Source organism: Oryx dammah, unplaced genomic scaffold (genome assembly GCF_014754425.2).
Source record: "Oryx dammah isolate SB20612 unplaced genomic scaffold, SCBI_Odam_1.1 HiC_scaffold_17, whole genome shotgun sequence".
In the NCBI taxonomy this organism is placed as follows: Eukaryota; Metazoa; Chordata; class Mammalia; order Artiodactyla; family Bovidae; genus Oryx; species Oryx dammah.
The window spans coordinates 550649-572079 of NW_024070201.1; the positions used below are offsets into that span (position 1 = coordinate 550649).

At 37.5% G+C, this 21431-nt stretch overlaps 1 protein-coding gene, 1 non-coding gene and 1 pseudogene across 2 annotated transcripts; 2 read left to right on the forward strand and 1 right to left on the reverse strand.

The window, feature by feature from the left end:
* The first annotated feature begins 162 nt into the window (after positions 1-162).
* Positions 163-1080, forward strand: LOC120876114 (olfactory receptor 4A15-like). Its single transcript, XM_040257802.1, has one exon. It carries the CDS (start codon positions 163-165, stop codon positions 1078-1080), a length of 918 nt encoding a protein of 305 aa, XP_040113736.1.
* Positions 1081-5765: 4685 nt separating this feature from the next.
* Positions 5766-19855, forward strand: LOC120876069 (annotated as a pseudogene).
* Positions 13305-13411, reverse strand: LOC120877150. The gene has a single exon (XR_005724275.1). It is a non-coding gene; the product is annotated as a U6 spliceosomal RNA (small nuclear RNA).
* Positions 19856-21431: the final 1576 nt, after the last annotated feature.

The window sequence follows — 21431 nt, forward strand, 5'->3', positions numbered from 1 at the left end:
AGGCTGGTATTATAATCTCTGAAATATTAGAACATAAAAACCATACTGCCTGTTGGTTCAATAAGTAAATGCATTATCTCAATTTTTCAGGCAGCCATGCGTAAGAATTATATTTACAGCTAATCTGTCCTGAGCTCTGAAATATGAAATATAGAAAAATCTATGGAACAAAGCAGAAATGTGACTGAGTTTGTCCTCTTGGGACTCACTCAGAGTGTCCAGGGTCAGAAAATATTATTTTTTGTGTTCTTGCTCATCTACACTGTGACCGTGGTGGGCAACCTACTCATTGTCCTGACTGTGGTGTTCAGTCCAACCCTGGATGCCCCTATGTACTTCTTTCTTGGCTACTTATCATTTATGGATGCTGTTTATTCTACTACAGTCACCCCAAATATGATCATAGATTTACTCTATGAAAAGAAAACCATTTCCTTCCAAGCTTGCATGACACAACTTTTTATTGGACACTTATTTGGTGGTGCTGAGATTTTACTCCTGGTGGTCATGGCCTATGACCGCTATGTGGCCATCTGCAAACCCTTGCATTATTTGACCATCATGAGTCAGCGAGTGTGTGTTATGCTTCTTCTCCTGGCCTGGGTTGGTGGGTTTTTACATGCCATAGTTCAACTTCTCTTTGTTTACAGCCTTCCTTTCTGTGGCCCCAATGTCATTGACCACTTCATCTGTGACATGTACCCCTTGTTGAAACTTGCTTGCACTGACACCTACATTATTGGCCTCACAGTGGTTGCCAATGATGGGGCGATCTGTGTGGTCATTTTCATGCTCTTACTCCTCTCTTATGGGGTCATCCTGCACTCCCTAAAGAATCTTAATCAGGAAGGAAGGCACAAAGCCTTGTCCACCTGTGGTTCCCACATCATTGTGGTGGTCCTCTTTTTTGTGCCCTGTATTTTTATGTATGTGAGACCTCCTTCCACCTTACCAATTGATAAATCCTTGACTGTGTTTTACACAATTATCACTCCTATGTTGAACCCTCTAATCTATACTCTGAGAAATGCTGAAATGAAAAATGCCATGAAAAAGCTCTGGACTAATAAAAGAAAATGAGGCAACAGGAAAGTGTATCACCTATTTTCAATGAAAAATTGTTCTTTCCAAGAAAGCCTTGTATATTTTTTTTAACTGTAGTAAACTTTTCTTAGGTTTAATAGCTAGCAATAATAAAAAATAAGACATAACAAATTGATTCACATCTCTCCACTCAAAGACAGCCCACATAAATATTTGAAGTAGATATTTTATGTTTGTTTTTGTCAGATAATTTTCATATCTTATTTTTTATATAGCTTAACATCTTAACATTGAAGAACAGTGATGTTTCAGACAGTATACTACTAAGCATAAAGAGGCTAAGTATACAAGAATAATCAGAATGAAAAAGGTATATATGTAGAAAATAATCAAATCATAGTTATTTTGTCAATTGGGCAAGTGTATTATTGCCTTAAGTGGAGAAGCTTTGTTTTTTAGTTGACGTGATCAAAGACAGAAATTTAATCTTTTAATTTGTAGAGACATTTTAAATGATCAGTTAAAAATATTTGTTAATTACCTTTGTTCATAGTCTGTTTAGTTCAGTTCAGTTGCTCAGTCATGTCCGACTCTTTGTGACCCCATTAACTGCAGCATGCCTGGCCTCCCTGTCTGTCACCTAGTCCTGGAGCCTACCCAAACTCATGACCATTGAGTCAGTAATGCCATCCAACCATCTCATCCTCTGTCATCCCCTTCTCCTCCTACCTTCAATCTTTCCCAGCATCTGGGTCTTTTCCAGTGAGTCAGCTCTTTGCATCAGGTGGCCAAAGTATTGGAGTTTCAGCTTCAACATCAGATCTTCCAATGAACACCCAGGACTGATCTCTTTTAGGATGGACTGGTTGGATCTCCTTGAAGTCCAAGGGAATCTCAACAGTCTTCTCCAACACCACAGTTCAAAAGCATCAGTTCTTTGGCCCTCAGCTTTCTTTATTTTTTTTTAAAATTTAAATTAATTTATTTTAATTGGGGGCTAATTACTTTACAATATTGTATTGGTTTTGCCACACATCAACATGAATCCACCATGGGTGTACACATATTCCCCATCCTGAATCCCCCTCCCACCTCCCTCCCCATACCATCCCTCAGGGTCATCCCAGTACACCAGCCCCAAGCATCCTGTATCCTGCATCAAACCTGGACTGGAGATTAGTTTCTTATATGATATTATACATGTTTCAATGCCATTCTCCCAAATCATCCCACCCTCTCCTGCCAGGGACCAGCCCTGGTTGGATCCAGGGTAATTTGAAGCAGGGACAGTATGGCGAGAGAGATATTTAAATTTAGACAGAGATAAGGAAAGAGTTCACAGTTAAAATAATAGAGGAGAGAAAGAGGCTGTATTCTCTGCTTTACATAGAAAGCCAATAAAGCCTCAGACAAGAGACTTACACCATCTACATAAGGCCACAGGCGCCCGCTTGAATAACAGAGGGTGCCCCACCTTAGGCTCCCTCTCGTGTGGGTCTTAGATTCTGGTTTTGGGGTAGATGCTCGAGAAGGCTCAGGGGGGTTTCCTCGAGGCCTGATATCGCCTTTGCCTATTAGGCCACTTCTTCATGACCTTTGCTACAGGCGGGGTTCCCCATGCTGGCTCCTGGCACTCTCCCTCTCCCACAGAGTCCAAAAGACTGTTCTATACATCTGTGTCTCTTTTGCTGTCTTACATACAGGGTTATCATTACCGTCTTTCTAAATTCCATATATATGTGTTCGTATACTGTATGGGTGTTTTTCTTTCTGGCTTACTTCACTCTGTATAATGTCCATCAGCAGATGAATGGATAAGAAAGCTGTGGTACATATACACAATGGAGTATTACTCAGCCATTAAAAAGAATGCATTTGAATGAGTTCTAATGAGGTGGATGAAACTGGAGCCTATTATTCAGCTTTCTTTTTAGTTCAACACTCACATCCATACATGACCACTGGAAAAACCATAACCTTGATTAGAGGGACCTTTGCTGACAAAGTGATTCTCTGTTTTTTAATATGCTGTCTAGGTTGGTCATAACTTTCCTTCCAAGGGGTAAGCGTCTTTTAATTTCATGGCTGCAATCACCATGTTCACCAAGGCAGAAAAAGTTATTTAACTGTCTTTGTGTTCCCTGTTCCTTATACAATATATGAGAATATAATCCACTTCATAAAGTGTGTCAATTTCTTGAATTATGAATCTATTGGAGTGAGAATTTTTATTGATAAATGTTAACTCTTCTTATATTAATTGCATATATTTGCTACAACTACTGTACTTTGACATTTGATATATTTATTTATCATGTTATTAGTGTCATAGTAATGGATGTTTTTAATATAATGATGCTATTTATATATAATTTCACTTTTTTCCCATCACATTATACTTGGAAAACTCCATTTTCTTCCATTGAATTTATAAATTTTAACCTGTTGCTTTTCTTTAAATAACTTTTCAAAATATTTTATTGTTAAACCCATCAATAATTTATTTTTGCTTGTGATGAAGAAATATATAAGCCTTGTTTCACCAAACAGGTGAAAATATCTGTCACCATAATTATTAAATCCTTCTCTTTGTCCTCCTACCTTACTTCCCCCTTCTCTTCTAAAATTTATGACCATTTACAAAGATGGAATACATCCCATAAAGACATATTTAGAATACTATGACTGCATTTTTATTTTGAAGAAAATTACATGTTTTAATATTTTGTTTTCCTGTCTAGAAAAAGACACATATTGTGAAAAACTGATTGACATTTTAATAAAAAATTTACAATCCTCTCCATGTAGTATATAAAATTTTGCCTTTTGCTTTTCTTACTTATATTTGATACACATTTTCAGTAAGCTGATCAGAAAGGACTTAATGTCTTATTCTGGCATGAATTACAGCACAACCACAAATCTACAGGTATATGTCTGTATTCAAAGATTAATAGGCCCAAATCCAAAAATGCATAGTCAATCCCATCATGGCTTCAGATCTGTATCCATCTCCTGTGAATATGTAGGACCATAATGTATCTACATCATCAATTATTTGTAGATCTGTAACTATATGCATATATGTCTGTATACATGAAGGAGCTTTCCGGGTGGCTCAACAGTAAAGAATGCATTTTCAATGCAGGAGATGCAGAGAAAAAGGTTTGATCCCTGAGTCAGGAATATCCCCTGAGGAAGGAAATGGCAACCCAATCCAGTATTCTTGCTTGAGGAATCCCGTGGACAGAGGAGCCTGGCAGGCGATGGTCCACAGAGTCGCAAAGTGTTGGACACGACTAAACAATTGTCTGTGAACATACACCAGTCTGCATCTGAAAACCCATGGATGAGTATCTGAATACAGACCTGAATGTATTTGCATATTTATATGCATATATGTTTCATGTGATCACACACATACTTGATTTGTCTGCACATACTGGGCTCTATCTTGCCATTCACAGGTCTGTATTTAATCACACACAGGCCTGTATATTTCCACAGTTTAGATCAGTCGCTCAGTCGTGTCCGACTCTTTGCAACCCGAAGAATCACAGCACACCAGGCCTTCCTGTCCATCACCAACTCCTGGAGTTCACCCAGGTTCATGTCCATCGAGTCAGTGATCCCATCCAGCCATCTCATCCTCTGTCATCCCCTTCTCCTCCTGCCCCCAACCCCTCCCAGCATCAAAGTCTTTTCCAATGAGTCAACTCTTCTCATGAGGTGGCCAAAGTACTGGAGTTTCAGCTTTAGCATCATTCCTTCCAAAGAAATCCCAGGGCTGATCTCCTTCAGAATGGACTGGTTGGATCCCCTTGCACTCCAAGGGACCCTCAAGAGTCCTCTCCAACACCACAGTTAAAAAGCATCAATTATTCAGTGCTCAGCTTTCTTCACAGTCCAACTCTCAGATCCATACATGACTACTGGAAAAACCATAGCCTTGACTAGACAGACCTTAGTTGGCAAAGTAATGTCTATGCTTATGAATATGCTATCTAGGTTGCTCATAACTTTTCTTCCAAGGAGTAAGCATCTTTTAATTTCATAGCTGCAATCACCATCTGCAGTGATTTTGGAGCACAAAAAATAAAGTCTGACACTGTTTTCACTGTTTCCCCATCTATTTCCCATGGAGTGATGGAACCGGATGCCATGATCTTTGTTTTCTGAATGTTGAGCTTTAAGCCAAATTTTTCACTCTCCAAGTACTACAGTTTGGACTCTTTTGTTGACCATGATGGCTACTCCATTTCTTTTGAGGGATTCCTGCCTGCAATAGTAGATATAATGGTCATCTGAGTTAAATTCACCCATTCCAGACCATTTTATTTCGCTCATTCCTAGAATGTCAACGTTCACTCTTGCCATCTCTGGTTTGACCCCTTCCAATTTGCCTTGATTCATGGACCTGACATTCCAGATTCCTATGCAATATTGCTCTTTACAGCATCGGATCTTGCTTCTATCACCAGTCGCATCCAGAACTGGGTATTGTTTTTGCTTTGGATCCATCCTTTCATTCTTTCTGGAGTTATTTTTCCACTGACCTCCAGTAGCATATTGGGTACCTACTGACCTGCAGAGTACCTCTTTCAGTATCCTATCATTTTGCCTTTTCATACTGTTCATAGGCCTGTATGTGAATGTATACAAATTTAGATAGAACTTGATGAACAATTGTTGTATCCCATGTGGTATGAACTGAAGTCACTATGTTAGTCAAATCCAAATTTCTGGACTTTAAGCAAGGTCGAAGATTTACTTATATGAATGATGCCTTGGTAAAGATGGCTGGAAAATCAGCTCTTCCAGGTATCTTTCCTTCTCCATGTAGATACATAACTATGTAGAGTGTCTGCCCAATGATGTTGTCAACCTTGTAAAATGTCAGCTCAGAGTTCCCAGAGGAAGGAGGCAAAAGCTAGACAGTCATTTAAGTCTGATCTTAGCATGTCATCAGCCTAAAATCTAAGACCTAAGGTTCTTAATTCAGACTGATCTTCACATCAAAAGAACAATCAACACAATGGAAAGGTAACATGAAATGGGAGAAGATATTTGCAAAGCTAATTTCTAAATTATGTAAGGAATTCTACAATTCAACAACACACTTCCAAATAAGTCTATTTTAATTGGGAAACAAACTGGAATAGATATTTGTCCAAAAAAAAAAAAAGAAAATAAAAGAAATGGCCAACAGGAATATTAGAAGGTGCTTAAGTGCTCAACATCACTAATCATCGAGGAAATATAAACTGTAACAAAATTAAGTTATTTGAGATATGTAGAAGTTAATAAATGTTTGTGGGGATGTAGAGAAAGAGGAACCCCACTACTGTTGGTGGGAATGTACATGTGTTAAGCCACTATGGAAAATATTATTAATGTTTCTCAAAAAATTAAAAATAAAACTGCCATATGATTCAGGAGTTTCATTTCTTTGATTATATCCAAGAATATGAAATCAGGAACCTGTTGAGATATTATTCAGAACACAGGAGATGTGTAAATAACCTAAATGACAGTTGATTCATGAGAGGATTAAAAAATACCCCATAATACATACATACATACATATATATATATATATATATACACACACACACACACACAGACATACACACACATATATGGAATGGCACATTATATATATTAGAATAGTATAATATAATGCAATATTATTCAATGATATAAAAGAAGGAAGTCCTATCATTTGTGATAATATAGAATGAAGGGACTTTAAGTGCATTATGCTAAATGAAATAAGCAGAAATAGAAAGACAGTACTATTTCATCTCATTTATATGTGAAATTTAAAAGAAAACTCGGAAGCAGAGAGTGGAATGTTGACTGTCAAGTGCTGATGGATGACAGAAATTGGAGGATGTTGTTCAAAGGGTAGATAATTCTCCTAATAAGATAAACAAGGTTTGGGCATCTGATGTACAGGATGGTGACAACAGTTAACAATATTGTAATATATACTGAAAGTTTCCTAGAGAGTAGATGTTAAACGCTCTCACCTCATGCACACTGATTATAATTATGTGAGGTGATGGATGCATTGCATGCATGTGTGCTTACTTTCTTCAGTTGTGTCTGACTCTCTGCCACCCTATGCACCATGAACTGCCAGGCTCCTCTGTCCATGAGATTCTCCAGGCAAGAATACTGGAGTAGCTTGCCATTTCCTTCTCCAGATGGATGCATTAACTAACTTTATAATGGCAATCTCTTCATAGTACATATGTATATTGTATATGTGTATATATACTGTTGTTATTGTGTTCAGTCATGTCTGATTCTTTGCGACCCCATGGACTGCAGTCTGCCAGGCTTCTCTGTTCATGGAATTTTCCAGGCAAGAGTACTGGAGTGGGTTGCTATTTCCTTCTCCATGGGATCTTCCCAAGCCACGAATCAAATCAGCATCTCTTGCATCTCCTGCATTGGCAGGCAGATACTTTTTCCACTGTGCCATCTGGGAATATATGCATGCATATATTTCACAATATATATCTATATCAAATAATCATCAAGTTTGAAGCAAACTAGGATGTGTGTGTTAATCGCTCAGTGGTGCCTGACTCTGCAATGACATGGACTGTAGCCCACCAGGCTCCTATGTCCGTGGAATTTTCCAAGCAAGAATATTGGAGGGGGTTGCCATTTCCTCTTCCAGGGTCCTTAAACTTACACAATGTTACATGTCAATTGCATCTCAATAAAGCTGGAAATATATATTATGAATTAAAAAGGGAAAACTTATGAGCTGAAGACATTATATTTCTTCCACATAAACTTACATATATATATATATATATATATATATATATATAATTTTTCCCCCCCATGGGAGCAGGATAAAATGATATTCTTGTTCACAAAGAAAGTCTATGGTGATTCTTTTAGTGTGGAAGTGAAGTCGATCAGTCATATTAAACTCTTTGAGACCCCATGGACTGTAGCCTACCAGGATCCTCAGTCCACGGAATTCTCCATGGACTGGAGTGGGCTGCCATTTCCTTCTCCAGGGGATGTTCCCAACCCAGGGATCAAACCCGGGTCTCCAGCACCGCAGAGAAGTGCTGAGCCACCAACTGAGCCACCAGGGAAGCCACTCTTTTAGTGTAGCCCTCTTAAAGATTTTGTAGATTTTTCAAAATTGGAGTTTAATTCATTAAACAAGGGCCACATCCACAAACATCTTGTGAATAACCCTTCTCAGGTTTTGGTTAAAATTTGTCTGCAGTAGGATAATATCCTTAAGCCTTTTAGAAATAATTTTATGTAGTTAAACTGTTTATAAGATACATCTTAAGTCCTTCTGAAGTGAACTGAACTGAAATGAAGTCCCTTAATCGTGTCTGACTCTTTGCAATCCCATAGACTGTAGCCTGGAGCCTGGTAGGCTACAGTCCATGGAATTCTCCAGGCAAGAATGCTGGAGTGGGTTATTTCCTTCTCCAGGGGATCTTCCCTACCCAGGGATCGAACCCAGGTCTGCTGCATTGCAGGCAGACACTTTACCGTCTGAGCTACTAGGGAAGCCCCAAGTCCTTCTGAAGTCTTAACAAATAGTCTTATATTTACAACATTGAGATAACATTTATCTTGATGCCATTTCTTCTAAGAGATTTTGACTCTTTTGAACGACTGGGAATGGGAACCAGCTCCATTTTATGGAAAAATAAGTACAGACTCCTTTATGTTTTTTTTTTTTTTTCTGAATTCTGCTTGAAAATTTGAGTTACTTTAGTGACTCATCTCACTTTACTCATTATTTATCACAACTTACACTTCTAAAAGAAACAGCTGGCACTTTCAATATTCTAATTGGAAATCTTAATCAAAGTACCTGTTTCTATTTTCCAGTTACTGTAGGTGATGGTATGGCCAAACCTTTCCAGGAAAGATAACAGTTCCCTTGTAAACCTTTAATTACAGACTTTTCAAAACCCTTCCAGCTGCTATCAGTCTTCTGGTACCAAGCCAATGCCACATGCTTTAAATTTTTGTTATGGAAGCACCTTTCCCTTTTTTCCCTGATTATCTTTTACTACATGCATAAGACTACATTTTCTTGACTTAAAACTATCATTTTATTTAATCTCAAAATTTTGTGGGCCAAGAAATCAGGCAGAGATTGACTGGATATTTCTTCTGCTTCAGATGTCATGGACTGAAGTCACTCTGTGCTATTCAACTGATAACTGGATGGCCCGTAGGATCCAGGACAACTTAATCTACATGTGTGGTATCTTAAAAGCGCTGGCTGGAAGGGACCCATGGGGTTTCTCGCCCTATTCATTTAGATGCAGGTCAGCTAGTTCTCTTCAGTACAATAGTCAGACTTCTGAACATGATGCTCAGAGATCCCAGTGGAAGGCAGTAGAAAGTGTCACACCAGTTAAGAACTTATCCCCAAATTAGCTTACTCCTATTTTCACCATCTTCTGTTGTTCAAAGCAGTCAGATACCCTGCCTAGGGTTGAGGTGGTGGAGAAATAGATGACATCATGTGATTTGAAAGTGACAAAGTCACATTGTGTTAACAGCACATGGGATAGGTGATGTTGTATTAATTTTTTTTTTAATTTTTATTTTTACTTTATTTTACTTTACACTACTGTATTGGTTTTGCCATACATTGACATGAATCCACCATGGGTGTACATGAGTTCCCAATCCTGAAACCCGTCCCACCTCCCACCCCATATCATCTCTCTGGATCATCCCCGTGCACCAGCCCCAAGCATCTCGTATCCTGTATCGAACATAGACTAGCGATTCGTTTCTTACATGATAGTATACATGTTTCAGTGCCATTCTCCCAAATCATCCCACCCTCTCCCTCTCCTTCAGAGTCCAAAAGTCCATTCTATACATCTGTGTCTCTTTTGCTGTCTCACATACAGGGTCATCATTACCATCTTTCTAATTCCATATATATGTGTTAGTATACTGTATTGGTGTTTTGCTTTCTGGCTTACTTCACTCTGTATAATCGGCTCCAGTTTCATCCATCTCATTAAAACTGATTCAAATGTATTCTTTTTAATGGTTGAGTAACACTCCATTGTGTATATGTACCACTGCTTTTTTATACATTCATCTGCTGATGGACATCTAGCTTGTTTCCATGTCCTGGCTATTATAAACAGTGCTGCAATGAACATTGGGGTACATGTGTCTCTTTCTATTCTGGTTTCCTCGGTGTGTATGCCCAGCAGTGGGATTGCTGGGTCATATGGCAGTTCTATTTGCAATTTTTTAGGGAATCTCCATACTGTTCTCCATAGTGGCTGTACTAGTTTGCATTCCCACCAACAGTGTCAGAGGTTTCCCTTTTCTCCACACCCTCTCCAGCATTTATTGCTTGCAGACTTTCGGATTGCAGCCATTCTGACTGGTGTGAAACGGAACCTCATTGTGGTCTTGATTTGCATTTCTCTGATGATGAGTGATGCTGAGCATCTTTTCATGTGTTTGTTAGCCATCCGTATGTCTTCTTTGGAGAAGTCTATTTAGTTCTTTGACCCATTTTTTGATTGGGTCGTTTATTTTTCTGGAATTGAGCTGCATGTGTTGCTTGCATATTTCTGAGATTAGTTGTTTGTCAGTTGCTTCACTTGCTATTATTTTCTCCCATTCAGAAGGCTGTCTTATCACCTTGCTTATAGTTTCCTTTGTCGTGCAGAAGCTTTTAATTTTAATTAGATCCCATTTGTTTATTTTTGCTTTTATTTCCAGTATTCTGGCAGGTGGATTATAGAGGAGCCCACTGTGATTTATGTCGGAGAGTGCTTTGCCTATGTTCTCCTCTAGGAGTTTTATAGTTTCTGGTCTTACATTTAGATTTTTAATCCATTTTGAATTTATTTTTGTGTATGGTGTTAGAAACTGTTCTAGTTTCATTCTTTTACAAGTGGTTGACCAGTTTTCTCAGCACCACTTGTTAAAGAGATTGTCTTTATTCCATTGTATATTCTTGCCTCCTTTGTCAAAGATAAGGTGTCCATAGGTGTGTGGATTTATCTCTGGGCTTTCTATTTTGTTCCATTGATCTATATTTCTGTCTTTGTGCCAGTACCATACTGTCTTGATGACTAGGGCTTTGTAGTAGAGCCTCAAGTCAGGCAAGTTGATTCTTCCAGTTCCATTCTTCTTTCTCAAGATTGCTCTGGCTATTCGAGGTTTTTTGTATTTCCATACAAATCTTGAAATTCTTTGTTCTAGTTCTGTGAAAAATACCGCTGGTAGCTTGATAGGGATTGCATTGAATCTGTAGATTGCTTTGGGTTTGTATACTTGTTTTCACTATATTGATTCTTCCAATCCATGAGCATGGTATATTTCTCCATCTATTAGTGTCCTCTTTGATTTCTTTCATCAGTGTTTTATAGTTTTAGATATATGTCTTTAGTTTCTTTCAGTAGATATATTCCTAAGTATTTTATTCTTTTCTTTGCAATGGTGAATGGAATTGTTTCCTTAATTTCTTTTTCTACTTTCTCATTATTAGTGTATGGGAGTGCAAGGCATTTCTGTGTGTTGATTTCATATCCTGCAACTTTATTATATTCATTGATTAGCTCTAGTAATTTTCTGGCAGAATCTTTAGGGTTTTTCTATGTAGAGGATCATGTCATCTGCAAACAGTGAGAAATTTACTTCTTCTTTTCCAATTTGGATTCCTTTTATTTCTTTTTCTGCTCTGATTGCTGTGGCCAAAACTTCCAGGACTATGTTGCATAGTAGCAGTGAAAGTGGGCACCCTTGTCTTTTTCCTGACTTTAGGGGAAATGCTTTCAATTTTTCACCATTGAGGATAATGTTTGCTGTGGGCTTGTCATATATAGCTTTTATTATGTTGAGGTATGTTCCTTCTATTCCTGCTTTCTGGAGAGTTTTTATCATAAATGGATGTTGAATTTTGTCAAAGGGCTTATCTGCAACTATTGAGATAATCATATGGCTTTTATTTTTCAATTTGTTAATGTGGTGAATTACATTGATTGATTTGCAGATATTGAAGAATCCTTGCATCCATGGGATAAAGCCCACTTGATCATGGTGCTTGATCTTTTTAATGTGTTGTTGGATTCTGATTGCTAGAATTTTGTTGAGGATTTTTGCATCTATGTTCATCAGTGATATTGGCCTGTAGTTTTCTTTTTTTGTGGCATCTTTGTCAGGTTTTGGTATTATGGTGATGGTGGCCTCATAGAATGAGTTTGGAAGTTTACCTTCCTCTGCAATTTTCTGGAAGAGTTTGAGTAGGATAGGTGTTAGCTCTTCTCTAAATTTTTTGTAGAATTCAGCTGTGAAGCCATCTGGACCTGGGCTTTTGTTTGCTGGAGGATTTCTGATTACAGTTTCAATTCCGTGCTTGTGATGGGTCTGTTAAGATTATCTATTTCTTCCTGGTTCAGTTTTGGAAAGTTGTACTTTTCTAAGAATTTGTCCATTTCTTCCAGGTTGTCCATTTTATTGTCATATAATTGCTGATAGTAGTCTCTTATGATCCTTTGTATTTTTGTGTTGTCTGTTGTGATCTCTCCATTTTCATTTCTAATTTTATTGATTTTATTTTTCTCCTTTTGTTTCTTGATGAGTCTGGCTAATGGTTTGTCAATTTTATTTATCCTTTCAAAGAACCAGCATTTGGATTTGTTGATTTTTGCTATGGTCTCTTTTGTTTCTTTTGCATTTATTTCTGCCCTAATTTTTAAGATTTCTTTCCTTCTACTAATTCTGGGGTTCTCCATTTCTTCCTTTTCTACTTGTTTTAGGTGTAGAGTTAGGTTATTTATTTGACTTTTTCCTGTTTCTTGAGGTATGCCTGTATTGCTATGAACTTTCCTCTTAGCACTACTTTTATAGTGTCCCACAGGTTTTGGTTGTTGTGTTTTCATTTTCATTCATTTCTATGCATATTTTGATATCTTTTTTGATTTCTTCTGCGATTTGTTGGTTATTCAGAAGTGTGTTGTTCAGCCTTCATATGTTGGAGTTTTTAATAGCTTTTCTCCTGTAATTGAGATCTAATATTAATGCATTATGGTCAGAAAAGATGCTGGAATGATTTCATTTTTTTTTTTAATTTATCAGGGTTAGATTTATGGCCCAGGATGTGACCTATCTTGGAGAAGGTTCCTTCAGCACTTGAGAAAAAGGTGAAATTCATTGTTTTGGGGTCAAATGTCCTATAGATATCAATTAGGTCTAGCAGGTCTATTGTATCATTTAAAAATATGGAACGCTTCAAGAATTTGCATGTCATCCTTGTGCAGCGGCCATGCTAATCTTTTCTATATCATTCCAATTTTAATATATGTGCTTCCGAAGTGAGCACTGTATTAATTTTTAAAAAAATACAATCATCCGCATATCTAAAGTGAATGTTAAAAGTTTTCTTGTTTTTTTTTTAATGCTTATATTTTTTTCAAGTGTGTGCCATTTTCATTTTATGCAGATTAAACTATCACAAGACAGTTCAATTGCCATAGCTACAAGCCAGGATGACATCTGGAATCCTAAACCTGAAGAATGAGCTCTGGAAGTATCAGTGAGTTAAAATATTTGGAGTAGACTTCAACAAAAGGTTAACATGATGGGGATGCATGTAGTATCTAACTTAATCTTCACAAGAATACTCTAACAGTAAATTAACAATTTTCCATGAGACACTAAGTTTTTGTGAGGTGAAATAGTATGCCCAAAGTCCCATACCTTTTAAATGGGAGAAATAAGATGCTAATTCAGGTTTTTCTCACTCTAAATCTTTCTTCTTTCCCATCCACTGTTCCTCCTTCTGACACACTGCTGTTCACCCAAAGGGCATAGCATACATTTCACCTCCTGATACCACGTATAACACGGAGGAAGACATCTATTCGGTTAAATTTTATAGATTGGCCAGCTAGTGGATGGGACTGGGTCCTACGACTAAAAAGCTAGAGGGAGAATTTCAAAACAAAGCTTGCCAGAACCAGTGTCCTGTTGTAGGATAGCTTCCCAAAATAGCCGATATCAGCATCTATCTCCCCAAAGTCTCAATTGCTTCCTGCCTCTCTGGGAGACTCTCTCTAAGATCAATAAGTGGGTTTGACTCAATCTCCTTTCAAGTTTCTGTCACTTTACTATTTGTAATGCACTGTCTTATAAGGAGTGACTATGATCTCACTTTATCAAAAAGGTCAATCTAGTCAAAGCTATGGTTTTTCCAGTAGTCCTGTACAGATGTGAGAGTTGGATATAAAGAAAGCTGAGTGCTGAAGAATAGATAATTTTGAACCATGGTGTTGGAGAAGACTCTTGAGAGTCCCTTGGACTGCAAGGAGATCCAACCTGTCCTCAGAATGTTCAGAAAATCAATTCTGAACATTCATTGGAAGAACTGATGCTGAAGCTGATACTTCAATACTGATGCAAAGAACTAACTCATTGGAGAAGACCCTGATGCTGGGAAATGTTGAAGGCAGGAGGAGAAGGGGAAGGCAAAGGATGAAATGGTTGGATGACATCACTGATGCAATGGACATGAGTTTGAGTAGGCTCCGGGAGTTGATGATGGACAGGGAATTCTGGCGTGTTGCAGTCCAGGGGGTCAGAAAGAGTCAGACACGACTGAGAGACTGAACTGAAACTGAATGACCTCATTTACTTTATTAAAATTGTTTAACTTTATTATAAAAATAGGTGATCTCTGTAGGAAGGAACTTTTATATGATTTTCCCCCTGTTTTATTAATTATTGTGTCCTCACTGATAGTATAGTTCCTGATATTAAACAGATATGTTAAATTTTAAAAATAGATAAATAATCATTACATCTAAATTGGTGATAAAATTGTTTTTATATCTATCCAAACTCCAAGGCAGAATACATTTAGTATTAAATAAAAGGAAAGAAAAGCTTGCTGTAGGTGGTTAGAAACTATGTTTCTAACACAATATTGTAAAGTAAAATAAAATAAATAAATAAATATAAAAGGTCTAACTGGAGCAGAATAATTGGGCTAATATTTTATTCTAATTTGCAATAACTTCCAAATGATTCTAAAACTATTTTTTCCTTAATATTATGTTTTTTGTTCCTATCTACATGATTTGACCCACCAGTATCTTTACAAGTACATGTACTTTTAAAACTTTGTGGAAAATCCTGGTGAATTTAATTAAGCATAAGTCAGTCTTGGATACATTCCAATTCTAAGACTCAATACGAGAAAGAAAAATAAAAAAGACTCAAGCGTAAATGTGGTTAAAAAAGATAAAACATCCTGATCTTTGCCCATATCAGGAAAAATATCTTATCCTTGTAAGAACTGATATAAAAATTTTAGGAGGTCCTTGGCTAGGCCTTTAGGCATTTAGGCCTTTAGGCATTGCATAAAAAAGGACAAGAATATTTTTCATGTCTCAAGTCAGCTACTCTGGATGATATAATGAAAATGGCTGGATAATTGAATGGCATTTTTCTATCTTGAGATTAGTAGGCAAAGAAGTAACTAGAGACATTTTTCCTGAAAACCCAACCTGGCAAATTGTGTACATAGTTTGTGCATGTGTATGTGTGTGTTCATGCAGCATGGAATTTCATTTAAAATTTTACACTGCAAATAAAAACAATCTTCTGAATAATCAGAGAATTCCATGAATAAAATGGACAGACAGTGGAATGAAATAAAAATCAACCTCAAATAATAATATAGTATTTTACCATCTAGCATTTAACTTGATAAAAGAAGATATTTCAGGTCCTATGCGTGAGTTAAAAATTCTTCCTTCAGATTGTGAATAAGGATCCAGAAGGTAAAACTAAAGGACCAGTGGGAAGTGGGCTCCCCCATTGTGTGGCTTTATTATGTAAGAAACTAAATTACTTTGAAATAAATCAAACTTAGATTTAATTCTAGCTTTATTACTTTAAAAAAAGTGCAACCTTTGGAAAATTATATGTTCTGAGCCTTAGTTTCTTCAACTGAAATGGGGACTACATATTTTGTTACCATAAATTTTCACGTGACATATTGAATTGTGAGGGCATGTTTGCAGTCCCCTTTAGGAGTTTTAAGAAGTGGCTGATTTAATCAGAACAAGATCTAAAGAGAATTATATGAGCCTCTTCAAGAAAAGTTTTCTTGAGGTCAGAATAAAAGTGGAAAGACGTGGGCAGGAGGCTGTTTCAGTGATCCAGGAAGAAAACCTGTGGGGGAGTAAGTCTCGTCGGGAAAGATCAAATTTGTGACATATTTTGGAAGTGAGACAACGGTATTAAAATCATCAATAAACAATCTGAGAGTAATAAATTAGTGAAGAACACTCAGATTTTTCTGTTTTCCCTCGGCAACTACAAGGAAGTTTGCTACTGCTGTTGCTGCTAACTTGCTTCAGTCGTGTCTGACTCTGTGCAACCCCATAGCTGGCAGCCCACCAGGTTCTCCTGTCCCTGGGATTCTCCAGGCAAGAACACTGGAGTGGGTTGCCATTTCCTTCTCCAATGCAGGAAAGTGAAAAGTGAAAGGGAAGACGCTCAGTCATATCCAACTCTTAGCAACCCCATGGACTGCAGCCTACCAGGCTCCTCCATCCATGGGATTTTCCAGGCAAGAGTAATGGAGTGGGTTGCCATTGCCTTCTCCACAAGGAAGGTAGTACCATTTAATTTCTTATATTGTGGAAATTTTAAAATTTATTTTTATACTAGGTTGATATCCAATTGTAGATGTCTTAAACTGGAGAGGCTGCCTACACAAAATGGGAAATAAGTGGGCAGATAGGTGCTAGAGATACAACGTTAATTTCTTTAGCATGTATTGGTCAGGAAAAGAAGAAATATCTAACTAAAGACCCTAAAGAGTCTCAATGTGGTTTGAGAAAATTCAGGATGGTAATGTTCTATTTATTTGAGCTACTCACAGTGAATTTATAAATTAGTTAAAGTGATCTCAAGTGTTATACATTTGTGACTTTATATATGGTATACCGTTTTAAGGAGTTCACTTCTCATCTTCTCTTCTTGTTTCAATTTTCCTTTAAAATTCACCTAAAGTATTTGCTTCCTTTGGGAAACATTTTCCAGTTTCAGTTTCATTGATATATTCCTACACTGTTACACTTAGCTTGTGTAAACATATATTCTTTTTTTTTTTAATTTTAAATATACAGTAGGAACATTTATTTTAACACTTCTAAAAGATATTTCTCCATGCCTGATGATTTGATATAAAAATCAAACCCATCATACTTTCCCCATCAGTCTCTCTACATCAAGGGCAATCAGAAATTTGTACAACATGAATATTTGCTTCTGAAACAAAAATTACAAATTAAGTGATAACAAAAATACACAAATCAACTGGACCCTAAACAAATTTATAATGAATTCTTCCCCCCACCCCCTCAATCACCTAGAGCTTCTTTCTTCAGCCTCATTCTGCTCCTTTTCCTTTCTTTGCTTGGCCATGAACTTCTCTGTATTTTGCTTATGACGTGTACTCTTGCAGTGATTTGTCATTGCTTTTTCATCTGAGTAGAAGAGGGAACAAATTGGACAGAAGAATCCAGCCTTCGGTACAAGAAAGTCTAAATGGACGTACTATGTGTGCCTCAATTTTCTCATTCTGATGATAGGGAGCTATGCCTTATTCTACTTGGTAATCACAATATCTATATCTATAATCCACACATATTCTTTTAATTGAATGGATGAAGAAATGAAATTTCTAATGCATTAGGGTTTCCCCAGTGGCTCGGAGTACATCATAAGAAACGCTGGGCTGGAAGAAGCACAGGCTGGAATCAAGATTGCCAGGAGAAATATCAATAACCTCAGATATGTATATGACACCACCTTTGTGGCAGAAAATGAAGAGGAACTAAAAAGCCACTTGATGAAAGTGAAAGAGAGTGAAAAAGTTGGCTTAAAGCTCAACATTCAGAAAACTAAGATCATGGCATCTGGTCCCATCACTTCAAGGGAAATAGATGGAGAAACAGTGGAAACAGTGTCAGACTTTATTTTTTTTGGCTCCAAAATCACTGCAGATGGTGATTGCAGCCATGAAATTAAAAGACACTTACTCCTTGGAAGGAAAGTTATAACCAATCTAGATAGCATATTCAAAAGCAGAGACATTACTTTGCCAACAAAGGTCCGTCTAGTCAAGGCTATGGTTTTCCCAGTAGTCATATATAGATGTGAGACTTGGACTGTGAAGAAAGCTGAGCAATGAAGAACTAATGCTTTTGAACTGTTGTGTTGGAGAAGACTCTTGAGAGTTCCTTGGACTGCAAGGAGATCCAACCAGTCCATTCTGAAGGAGATCAGCCCTGGGATTTCTTTGGAAGGAATGATGCTAAAGCTGAAACTCCAGTACTTTGGCCACCTCATGTGAAGAGTTGACTCACTGGAAAAGACTTTGATGCCAGGAGGGATTGGGGGCAGGAGGAGAAGGGGACAACAGAGGATGAAATGGCTGGATGGCATCACTGACTCAATGGACGTGAGTTTGAGTGAACTCCAGGAGTTGGTTATGGACAGGGAGGCCTGGAGTGCTGCAATTCATGGGGTCTCAAAGAGTCAGTCACAACTGAGTGACTGAACTGAACTGAACTGAAGTGGCTCAGTGGGTAAAGAATCCAACTACAATGCAGAAGATGCAGGCAGACACCAGTTAAATCCTCAGGTTGGGAAGGAAGAAGGTTCCTGGAGAAGAAAATAGCAACCCACTCGTGTTCTGTCCTGATGAATCCCATGGACAGAGGAGCCTGGTGGACAACAGTCCATAGGGTCACAAAAATTTCACGTGACTAAAGTGACAGCATGCAGAAATGCAATAATGCATTAAATTTTTCTTTCTCCTCGTTTTACAGGTATACTTCTAATAGGTTAACTCAGCTCCTCTCCAGACTAGATGTAACCAAGGAACAATATATCTTACTTTGTCTTCCTGGGCTTCACACAAAATCCAAAGGAATGAAAAGTTATTTTTGTTCTGTTCTTGTTTCTCTACATTTTGACCATGGTGAGAAATCTGCTCATCATCACAACTATAATAGTCAGTAAGACCCTGAACTCACCAATGTACTTTTTTCTTGATATTTACAATTAAATCATTTATAGATTTATTTATTTATTTATTTTTGCTTTTCTATTTCCCCAAGATTTATTTCTAACTTATTTTTTGGGAATAATACCATCTCTTTCCAATCCTGTATGATCCAGCTATTTACAGAGCACTTTTTTGGTGCATCAGAGATCATCCTTCTGCTGGTGATGGCTTATGACTACTATGTGGCCATCTGTAAGCCCTTGCATTATTTGGTGATCATGAGGCAGAGGGTGTGTTTTGTGATGCTGGTGATGTTTTGGGTTGGAGGTTTCTTTCATTCAGTAATTCAATTTGGCACTATCTATGGGCTCCCATTCTGTGGCCCCAAATGCCATTGATCACTTCATATGTGACATGTTCCCTTTACTAAAACTCGTCTGTACTGACACCTATGTCATTGGCATCTTAGTTGTGGCCAATGGAAGACTGATCTGCTCTATAGTGTTTCTGCTCTTACTCGTTTCCTATGGAGTCATCCTACACTCTCTGAAGAACCTGAGTCAGGAAGGGAGGCAGAAAGCACTCCAGACCTGTGGTTCCCACATCACTGTGGTTGTCTGTTTCTTTGTTCCCTGTATTTTCATGTATGCGAGACCTGCTAAGAGCTTCCCCATTGAAAAATCATTGAGTGTGTTTTTTTCAGTCATAACTCCCATGCTGAACCAATTAATTTACAGTTAAAAAATTCTGAGATGACTAATGCTATGAAGAAGCTCTGGAGGGAAAAAAAAAATATCACTAAAGTGGTAAATCCAATATGAAGAAGCTAATTTAGCATTAGAGCCAATCTTCTTGGATTGTAGAAGTTTACAAAGTGATACAAATGTATTTTTCTCTAAAGGAGTTATGATATTTACAATTAAAGAATGAACTGTAAATTTGCTCTGCTATTAACAGTTTCTCTTTTAGACTGTAAACTTTATAATGTCTGATTTGGCTCAGCATCTAAAGAAGTAGCATGTATTTACAATAGGCAGTCAATAAATCATATGCAATGAATTAATCTATGGAATTTATATATATTTCCACTAACTTTTACTTAATTTCTGCTTTTACTTTTATTATTTTATCATTCTTAGTGTTATTGTTTGTCAGCAGTCTTGTATTTTTATGTTCATTTTTTTTATTTTGCTAGATAAAATATTTAATATTATGTAGACTATTCTCTTCAATCAATTTCATTTCTGTTAAAAATTACATTTTAATGGAATCAGTTCAGTTCAGCTCATTTCAGTCCCTCAGTCCTCTCTGACTCTTTGCATCCCCATGGACTGCAGCACACCAGGCTCTCCTGTCCATCACCAACTCCAGGAGCTTGATCAAGCTCATGTCCATTGAGTCGGTGATGCCATCCAACCATCTCATCCTCTGTCGTCCCCTTCTCCTCCTGCCCCAACTCCCTCCCAGAATCAGAGTCTTTTCCAATGAGTTAACTCTTCGCATGAGGTGGCCAAAGTACTGGAGTTTCAGCTTTAGCAGCATTTCTTCCAAAGAATACCCAGGACTGATCTTCTTTAGAATAGATTGGTTGGATCTCCTTGCAGTCCAAGGGACTCTCAAGAGTCTTCTCAAACACCACCGTTCAAAAGCATCAATTTTTCAGCACTCAGCTTTCTTTGTGGTCCAACTCTCACATCCATACATGACTACTTGGAAAACCATAGCTTTGACTATATGTACCTTTATTGGCAAAGAAATGTTTCAGCTTTTTAATATGCTGTCTATGTTGGTCGTAGTTTTTCTTCCAAGGAGCAATCATCTCTTAATTTCATGGCTACAGGAACTATCTGCATTGATTTGGAGCCCAATAGAATAAAGTCTATTATTGTTCTGTTGTTTCCCCATCTATTTACCATGAAGTGATGGGACTGAATGCCATGATCTTCGTTTTTTGAAAGTTGAGTTTTAAGCCACCTTTTTCACTCTTCTCTTTCACTTTCCTCAAGAGGCTCTTAATTCCTTTTACTTTCTGAAATAAGGGTGGTGTCATCTGCATACCTGAGGTTATTGATATTTCTCCCTGCAATCTTGATTCCAGCTTGTTCTTCATCCAGCCCAGCAATTTGCATGATGTACTCTGCATGTAAGTTAAATGAGTAGGGTGATATTTAATGGACTATTTTAGATTTTTAAGTAAGAAACAGAAAATATAATGGCTAATAAATAGCAACCATGTAAAAAGGAATGTGTAGAATAAAACTCCTTTCCATACCAACCCCAATTCTCCCAGTTGTTCCAGATGCATCCCCCTGTTCCT